Source organism: Haemaphysalis longicornis, unplaced genomic scaffold (assembly GCF_048455015.1).
Source record: "Haemaphysalis longicornis isolate Haplotype H1 unplaced genomic scaffold, Haemaphysalis longicornis Haplotype H1 scaffold_83, whole genome shotgun sequence".
Classification (NCBI taxonomy): Eukaryota; Metazoa; Arthropoda; class Arachnida; order Ixodida; family Ixodidae; genus Haemaphysalis; species Haemaphysalis longicornis.
Genome location: NW_027526452.1, coordinates 595,905 through 605,973, shown reverse-complemented (window position 1 = coordinate 605,973; position 10,069 = coordinate 595,905). Strand labels below are relative to the sequence as shown.

The following is a 10,069-nucleotide window of genomic DNA, read 5'->3' as shown; positions in this document are numbered from 1 at the left end:
AATGAACTGAACAATGTACAGAACGTCTTGGATTAACACCCGGGCAGTACACGTACCGACTGGTTCGACCGAACGTGCTGCAGCAGTACGTAAGGGTGGTCCAAAATGCGGCGTCATAACCTTTTTCAGGCGGCGGCAAAGCTCTAGGCGGATAACTGAAACGGCGGCTCCAGTGTCGACAAGCGCATGAGTGGCGACTCCGTCTATTATAATGTCGACGACGTTATTGGGTGAGAAGGTAGGTCTTGAACAGTTCGACGATGACGCAGCTCTTGCCTCCGGAACTGCGGCGCCTAGTTTTCCGCTTCAGGAGGCAAGGGGCGCCGATGCATCGGCGAAAGTGAACGGCGTCGCGGGGATGGGTGACGGTTGGTGGTGTCACGCGAGTTGGCGGGCGGAGTCGTCTCGGCAAAACTGGTCGGAGCACGAGGCATCGACTGCGGCGAGACATACGGCACGTTCCAAGAAGGCTGCCGTGCAGGCATCCCCCCGCGGCGGCAGTAACGCGCCACATGCCCGGGAGTTAAGCAAACAAAGCAGATTGGGCGATTGTCCGGCGTGCGCCAAGCGGTGGTCGAAGATGACGGGTCAAGCCGTACGCGTGGCGGCCTCTGCAACACAGGCGGCATCGGCAGATAGCTGGGATACGTTGGTCTTCCTGTGAGCTCAGTGGGCTGTTGCGGCATGACCGGGAAGATTGGCTGACTTGTGACGGCTTCGGCAAAGGGCCTGGAGATGGCGTCGGCGTAGGTTAGAGGTCCGGCAACAGGTAGTGTTTGCACTGAGGTCACGTACGTGGGCGGAACAGCAGGTGGTGTGGGCTGCGCGATGCCGGCACCGATGAGCGAAGCGGTCACAGGTGCGTGTTGGCGGGAGCATGGAATGGTATCGGCCACCTGCTGCTGGATAGCACTTCTCAACGAAGGGGCAAGGGTGGCGTCAGACGTCGGTGTGAAGGGAACTAGGGAAAGCTGACGGGCAACTTCTTCCCGGATGAACTGCTGAATGCGCGGAGACAGAGTGTTGTCGCTACCAGCAGTTAAACTCGACACATCCTGGCCAACAGATCGCCGTGTAAGAGCTCGCTGTCTCCTGAGCTCGTCATAGCTCTGGCACAGGTTGATGACGTCGGTGACCGTTTGGGGATTCTTCGCCAGCAGCATTTGAAAAGCGTCATCTGAAATGCCTTTGAGGATGTGCTTAATTGTGTCCTCGTCACTCATCGTGGCGCTCACCCTCCTGCACAAATCCACAACTTCCTCGATGTAACTGAGGAAGCTCTCACCGGGCTGCTGCGCTCGTTCTCGCAAGCGCTGCTCTGCGTGAAGCTTCCGCACTGAAGGGCGACCGAAGTGTTCCGAAAACCTCGATTTGAATTCCGACCACGTGGGGTATCGCTTTCCGTGGTTGCCATACCAAAGCTCGGCCGTACCGGTGAGGTAAAATTCCACGTTGTTCCGCTTCACGTTGTCACCCCAGTTGTTGTGGGCGCTTACTCTCTGGTACGTGACGAGCCAGTCTTCCACGTCCTGCTCGTCTGTGCCATTGAAGAATGGGGGATCCCGCTGACGAATAGAACCGGAACAGATGATGGTCGTCGTAGTAGGTGCAGCCGGGGGCTCAGTCTCGCGAGGAGGAGCCATGGCGCTGGGGAGCGTCCGGGAGCGGAGTTCCAGTGTATAGAGAGGTCAGGACCACAGCAACCTCCACCAATTCTAAGGGGATGTATTGCTCAACGCGAGGTAGCTGACGAAAGGCCTTTAATGACCGTTATCCAAGATTGAGCCGGTTCACAGACGCGCGCCTGTCGTCTTCGTCGTCGGTGGTTTTTGTCTTGTTGCCACTGTCGATGCTGCTTTCGCGGCTGCGGAGTCTGACGCACTATCGTGTTTTGTTCACAAGCGCCTGTACCATTCATCTCCCTTACAATTTATTTATTTATTTATTTATTTATTTATATATTTATTTGATGCCTGCCTGCCTTTGCATGCATTACAGAAGGGAGATACATAACACTAAGCATTAAATATGAGACAAAATAACAAAATATTTCTACAAAGCGCGCTGAAAATCGTCAATATAAACAGTTAAAGGAGTACTGACACGAAATTTTTATGTTACGTTTTTTTCGCTGCTATGCGTGCCTGCAAACCCACTAATCATAGAATGACAGATTAGACGGTCGAGCGCAGCGTAAACATTCATTTACGGCGTCGTTTATTCGTGCCAGTTTCGGTTTCGACAAAAAAACGCCGAGCGGCCGCCATGACAGCATGTATCACATGGCGTCACCATTCTTGCCGTATCGCTGCCTCTCTGGAAGCGCGCGCGAGCGAGCGCACGCGCGCGCCCAGACCGCCCGAGGTCTTCGCCGTCCCCACAGGCCCGGGCAGCATGACGTCAGTCCCAAAACCATGACGTGTACACACGCCCGAGCAGCGCGTGCCAACCACAGCCAGCGCGTCGGCTTCGTCACGGGAGCCCCGACGTCGGCAGTTTGGGGCACGTAGCAGATGATGTCACGTCGGCCCGCTCTGGGCTTTCTCGTGCGGGCGAAGATTAAAATGGATTTTAAATATGTTTCGCTTAACGGTTGCTGTTGAAACTTGCTGTTAGATATCTCCTGATAAAAAGGAAGCGTTTTACATAGTTATCTCAGTTTTGAAATTTCGTGTCAGTACTCCTTTAATGCAATCATACGTGGAAGATAATTACACTGCAGTATTGATGTAAAATAAAATGAATCGCGCAAGGCGTCACCTTTAAAGGGAAGTTAATAATTTGCTTTAAGCTAGCGGTCCCACTTTGCGATATGTAGAATGGCGCTTGGACATACTTCTCCCCTTCTACTCCAGTTTTCGAATGATAGATATTACGAAAAAAGTTCAACCTGTGGTTTCGTTTGTGATCTTTCACGTACTGCCATTTCAGTTTACTTTTACTTTCTATCATGCTAAGTTGAGCGTGACAATTACCTAATACGAATCGCACTGAGATATTCTGTATGTTTTCGAGCGTATCAACCAGCTCTTTGGTGTGGGGATACACGAAAACACATGCGTACTCCAAGATTGAGCGCACATGAGTGAAATACGGTTGTTCTTTTCAGTTAGATGGAGGTTCACTGAAATTTCGTCTCAGAAAGCCAAAAACATATGCAGCCGTAACTTTTATGGTGTGAACCTGCCTATTTAACCTCTAACCACTCCCTAACTAAACTCCTAGGTATTTATATTCCTCGGCCGTTGTCACAGCAGCATAATTTACGGTATACGTATTCAATTGGAATGAAGGTTTTCTTGTAAAGGTGCCACGTTAACACACTGTTTAACATCCAAAAACTTTTCTGAATCAGCACACCAGGATGTTATTAAATTCGAATAAAGCTGCAGGTATACGGAATCACGTTCATTCGCTATAGTCCGGTAAACTACACAGTACTTTTGAACAAAGCTATAGGGCCAATAGTAATAACAATGCAAAAACCGATTCATTCAGTTCATAGGATGAAATGTGTACTACGCAGAAGGGGATATGGAACACCATCATTTGCTTTTGTGCAGTCCAAGAATATACAGTCAACCACTTTAAGCTTATCTATTGCAAGAGCCAAATCGTGCGTGAACTCAACAATCTGCGTTGAGCAAGAAAATCCTGACAAAATCCGTGTTTACTAGGATGCTGGCGATTATGTTTAACCAAATGAGTCATATCCCTAAGAGTAGCTAAGCTCACCTTCAAACATAGGAACTAAATTAACAGCTAGGCTTCGTCAGTGACAAGGCTCTGTTGTTATCGCAAATTTAAAATAGTTTTTTTTTCTAAATAGGCAGTCGTAAAATGCCATGAAGTAACATAGTGCAGGGCATGAAGTTGATCCTAACAATGGTCGAGCGAGTCTCATCTACGTTTATCACCAACAACATAGTGCAACATTGCTTGTCGCAGTTTAATTGTAAGCAGAATAACTTGCGCTTTTGCTCGCACTTGCCTTTCTTTGGTGGGGAGTCCTTGACATGGTGGCGGTTTAGCTCCTGTGTGGTGGGCGCTTGCTCGACGCCCTTGAAGGCCAGTTATTTTGGTGAACCATCTCCATCTCGGATCGGACATCTCTTCCGGGTCGATGTCTCCAATGCTCTCCATTTCTTGAGGGGGCGAATAGCCTCGAGCTGATGCGTCGACGAAGCCGGCGGCAGAGGCGTGGTAGCGGCGATGACTGGCGAGGCTTAGCTCACCCGCCGGTGTGGCACAGTCTTCTTGTGGCAATAAATGACATTTCGATGGCCTAAAAGGTTCCCTGCTAATGTCCAGTGAGTCCTTGCACCTTGCCCGTTCACCGAGAACACTCGTTACTGTTTGAAAAACGATGTTCGTTCATTTAAAACGTAGAAACACGGAGCGGATGAAAAACGCGTCCCCGTCGTTCGGCTCCCTAACGGCTTTTTCTGCCCCCAGAAAAAAACCGGTCGGCCTCCTTCCAAACACGTCTGTGCATGAATTTTCGGCGCCCAGGCGCGTGCCGTTGTTTCGCTGTATGCCGTTTGCCGAAAAAATGACGTATAACCAGATACCTTACGTAGGCCGGTCTCCTCTTGAACACCGGTTGCGAAATATTCGGTGGCCATTCGCTTGCCGTAATTCGGCCGAGGACAGCTAACCGAATGAAAAACGAATATTCTACCGCCGGACGCGCGGTTCACCGTTGAAACAACGAATGCACGGCAGCCGCGCTCCGGCCGGTCTCCTTTCGAACACCAGCTGCCGCAAGAATACGCATATTCTGTGGTCGGTCGCTAGCCGTGCTTCGGCCTGTTACCGCTTCCCGAAGAAAAAACGGATGCCCTAAGGCCGTACTTCGGCCGTTCTCTTACTCAACATCGGCAGCCGTAAGAGAACTGAATATCTGGCAGCCGGTTAGCTGCCGTTCTGCGTCCGTACACGGGCGGACGGAAAAATACCGAAGCGCTGGTTGCCGAATGTTGGCCGTTCAACGCATGATCAGTGGCTGCCAGAACCTGGATGCTGGCCGGACATGCCAGAAAGCGGCCATAGACGGGCCGGTCTTGGGGCACACTTCCTGTGCCGCCTGGGTTGCTGCAAAGCCGCGAGGAGAGAGCACACGGTCGCCACAACAAAAACCGTGTGGTCTGATAAGCACACGAAATGTGTTTTAGCAGACGCCAGCATAACCCGGCGTCCTACAAGTGACGTCACTCGTAGGTGCCGCCATGGTATGTCCTCGGGACCAATTGCATAAAGTAAAAAAATCCTCCTTTAACACTTTTGCACCACTTCTAATCTAAGACTGTAAAAAGAGCTAGCGTAACACACAATTTGGGTGTTTTGATGGATTCGAAACTTCGGTTCACACCTTCTGTTAACTAACTAGCACGCACATCTCTTCGGACTCTGGGTGCGACCGGTCGTGCACCAAAGGATTGATCAAGCGAATTGGGCTTTCGAGCTCTGTATAAAGCCCTTGTTACCCCAAAAGTGAAGTTTCAATCGGCAGTCTAGACCTGTATGAGTGCGTCGTCATCTTTGCGCTTGAAGAGGGTGCAAAAAGGGTTCACTCGTATCTTCTCTCGCCGATACACCCCGCATTAATAATACGCTTGCAACGACGTCCTCAAGCGGTTTACCTGGAATAATTACAATGTAGACGCACGACAGCGATTAATTTTTTTCTGTTGAAGAGTATCCACTGCAAAAGTCGACAGCCCGAGACCAGTAAGCTCTGTTAGGCTAAGGGTGCCAATGCAAGCACTCCGTCATTACAGGTGCCTTGATGTAACGACTACAGAGATTCTGTCTCCAGTCATGTGTGTGCAATGCGTATATAGTAATGGTTTTTGTTTGTCCTAAGGCGCCTTTTCAGGCAATATTAAGTGTTTTAAACGTGCTTATAAAAATGCAAGTACCTGGAGCTCTTCATGTCCCATCGGTATGGTTTATAAGGAATCACGAGTTCTAATTTTTGTTCGGATGTGTGCGTGCGCGTGTTCATGCGCGCGCATGTCTTGCCCATACATATCAGTGTGCTTTACACGTATTTGGTGATATCCGTATTATCCAGTACAATACGACCATTTGAATGTTTAGAACGTCAGTTTTTGCAGATGCCTGTACTTTTTCATGAACGGTGTCTTTGTGTATACTAACGTACCCACCCGAGCGCAATGTTCACATCTTACTTGCATGATTTGTCTTATTGTGTGTTTGTTTGTGTGTGTGTGTGTGTGTGTGTGTGTGTGTGTGTGTGTGTGTGTGTGTGTGCGTGCGTGTGTGGTGTTTGTGTGTTTGTGGTGCTTTCATAGGTGGGCAATACAGAAAGAACTCACTCAAACTCAATCACAATTTTTTTCCTTCATGCTGTACCCAATCAAACTCAGACTCAAAAAGCTCGTTTGTTCTCAAAATCACTCATACTCACTGATCACATACTCATTTGTCATGGAACTCACTTGTACTCAAAATCATTTGTCCTCGCAAGTATTCGTACTCAATCTGTACTCATTAGTACTCAATCTGTACTCATGAGTACTCAATCTATACTCATGAGTACTAAATTTTTACTCATGAGTACTCAATATGTATTCATGAGTCTCAATTTGTATTACTCACGAATACTCAACTCTATATTCAATACCCCCAGGCACAATTAAGTTTCCGCGTAGCCTCTGTTCGTATCCAGATCACTGTCCTCTTATTCGCAGTTGCTAGATGCTGGCGTTTGTTTTTTATTTTTTCGGATACAAGAAACTTTGTTACGGGGCGTTTGTCTCGATGAGCTTTGGTAAATATCAAATCAGTTTGTTTCTTAATTTGTGTTCCGTGGTATTCACTTCGTCAGACCTGAAGTTGACAACGTTTACGGCGTTGCATTAGTCGCGTCGCTTCTCTCGGCGATCATGTTCCTGTAGCTCGTTGCGTGCTTGATGCATGTGGGAGCGTATACGTTCATTTTGTCTGCTGGTGAGCTATGGTGTGCAGGGATGTTATAGTTCGGCACGTTGAAGATGTTGCTTCGATTGAAGTGTGCCTTGCGTATGCTGCGGGAGCCGGTTGGCTTTTCGTTTAGCGTGCGGTGGCATGGCGTGTTCCTAGGGTGGAGTGGTGGATCGGTCACAATCGTTGCGGCTCCGTGCTTGCTTTCACCGTGATGGCTTTGGAAGTGAAACCGTTGTGGTGAGGTAGCGGGCGTAGTTCGTCGCGTCCGTTCCCCCCACATTCTTTGGCGTCTTAAGCGTCACTTCAGCGCTTGTGTCATCTTCTCTTCCCTTTGTTCCCCGCATCGCGCTGTTTCGTTAAATTATGTAACAACGTGCCTAACTACACACCCTGCTGCGTCACTTCATCCGTAGGGTGTTCGACGCCTTCTTCTAGATCGGGCTCATTCATTGCCGATCTTGCCGTGTCCATGTCGTCGCTCAAGCTCTCGACTTTTGCTCGTTCTTTCGAGAATGCTAAAACTTCTCTCTCTCCCGTACAAGCAGTCTCGAAAGCGTTCCGTTCGTCCCGAGCCCGCTTCGTCCTGCCGTGGGCCCAAATCCTGATCCTGTCAACTGCGCTATGTTAGCTAGGTCGTCATCGAATCAAAGGCTAAACAGGATTTTAAAATGTTTAACTAAATAAAAATACTGAGGTTACATATACATCAGAACAAAGGAGCACGGCGAGAAAACGTCTTATACGGTGCACTGACGTCCCAGGCCGCACAGAAAGTGTGCCCCAAGACCGGCCCGTCTATGGCCGCTTTCTGGCATGTCCGGCCAGCATCCAGGTTCTGGCAGCCATTGATCGTGCGTTAAACGGCCAACATTCGGCAACCAGCGCTTCGGCATTTTTCCGTCCGCCCGTGTCCGGACGCACAACGGCAGCTAACCGGCAGCCAGATATTCAGTTCTCTTACGGCTGCCGATGTTGAGAAAGAGAACGGCCGAAGGACGGCCTTAGGGCATCCGTTTTTTCTTCGGGAAGCGGTAATCGGCCGAAGCACGGCAAGCGACCAGCCACAGAATATGCGTATTCTTGCGGCAGTTGGTGTTAGAAAGGAGATCGGCCGGGGCGCGGCTGCCGTGCATTCGTTGTTTCAACGGTGAACCGCGCGTCCGGTGGTAGATATTCGTTTTCTTCCGGCAACCAGTGTTATGAAGGATACCGGCCCCAGAATATACGTTTTTCATTCGGTTAGCTGTCCTCGGCCGAATTACGGCAAGCGAATGGCAACAGAATATTTGGCAACCGGTGTTCAAGAGGAGACCGGCCTGCGTAAGGTATCTGGTTATACGTCATTTTTTCGGCAAACGGCATACAGCCGAACAGCGGCTCGTGCCTGGGCGCCGAGAATTCATGCACAGACGTGTTTGGAAGGAGACCGACCGGTTGTTTCCTGGGGGGAAAAAAAGCCGTTAGGGAGCCGAACGACGGGGACGCGTTTTTCATCCGCTCCGTGTTTCTACGTTTTAAATGAACGAACATCGTTTGTCAAACAGTAATGAGTGTTATCGGTGAACGGGCAAGGTGCAAGGACTAACTGGACATTAGCAGGGAACCTTTTAGGACATTGAAATGTCATTTATTGCCACAAGAAGACTGTGCCACACCGATGGGTGAGCTAAGCCTCGCCAGTCATCGCCGCTACCACGCCTCTGCCGCCGGCTTCGTCAACGCATCAGCTCGAGGCTATTCGCCCCTTCAAGAAATGGAGAGCATTGGAGACATCGACACGGCAGAGATGTCCGATCCCAGATGGAGATGGTTCACCAAAATAACTGGCCTTCAAGGGCGTCGAGCAAGCGGCCACCACGCAGGAGCTAAACCGCCACCATGTCAATGACTCCCCACCAAAGAAAGGCAAGTGCGAGCAAAAGCGCAAGTTATTCTGCTTACAATTAAACTGCGACAAGCAATGTTGCACTATGTTGTTGGTGATAAACGTAGAAGAGACTCGCTCGTGCATTGGTAGGATCAACTTCATGCCCTGCACTATGTTACTTCATGGGATTTTACGACTGCCTATTTAGAAAAAATTATTTTAAATTTGCGATAACAACAGAGCCTTGTCACTGACGAAGCCTAGCTGTTAATTTAGTTCCGACGTTTGAAGGTGAGCTTAGCTACTCTTGGGATATGACTCATTTGGTTAAAGATAATCGCCAGCATCCTTGCAAACACGAATTTTGTCAGGATTTTCTTGCTCAACGCAGATTGTTGAGTTCACGCACGATTGGGCTCTTGCAAAAGATAAGCTTAAAGTGGTTGACTGAATATTCTTGGACTGCAAAAAAGCAAATGATGGTGTTCCATATCACCTTCTGCGTAGTACATTTCATCCTATGAACTGAATGAATCGGTGTTTGCATTGTTATTACTATTGGCCCTATAGCTTTGTTCAAGAGTACTGTGTAGTTTACCGGACTATAACGAATGAACGTGATTCCGTATAGCTTCAGCTTTATTCGAATTTAATAATATCCTGGTGTGGTGATTCAGAAAAGTTTTTGGATTTTAAACAGTGTGTTAATGGCACCTTTACAAGAACACCTTCATTCCAATTGAATACGTATACCGTAAATTATACTGCTGTGACAACGGCCGAGGAATATAAATACCTAGGAGTTTATTTAGGGAGGGCTTAGAGGTAAATTAGGCAGGTTCACACCATAGAAGTTACGGCTGCATATGTTTTTGGCTTTCTGAGACGAAATTTCAGTGAACCTCCATCTAACTGAAAAGAACAATCGTATTTCACTCCTGTGCGCTCAATCTTGGAGTACGCATGTGTTTTCGTGGATCCCTACAGCAAAGAGCTGGTTGATACGCTTGAAAACATACAGAATATGTCAGTGCGATTCGTATTAGGTAATTGGCACGCTCAACTTAGCATGAGAGAAAGTAAAAGTAAACTGAAGTGGCAGGACGTGAAAGATTACAGACGAAACCACAGGTTGAACTTTTTTCGTAATATCTATCATTCGAAAACTGGAGTAGAAGGGGAGAAGTATGTCCAAGCGCCAGTCTACATATCGCAAAGTGGGACCGCTAGCTTAAAGCAAATTATTAACTT

The 10,069-nt window shown here is 48.6% G+C and overlaps 1 protein-coding gene across 1 annotated transcript; it reads right to left on the bottom strand.

Moving 5' to 3' along the window:
* Window positions 1-293: 293 nt before the first annotated feature.
* LOC144150960 (uncharacterized) lies at window positions 294-1,865 on the bottom strand. The gene has a single exon (XM_077682264.1). It carries the CDS (start codon window positions 1,641-1,643, stop codon window positions 294-296), a length of 1,350 nt encoding a protein of 449 aa, XP_077538390.1. The 5' UTR covers window positions 1,644-1,865.
* Between the last annotated feature and the right edge of the window lie 8,204 nt (window positions 1,866-10,069).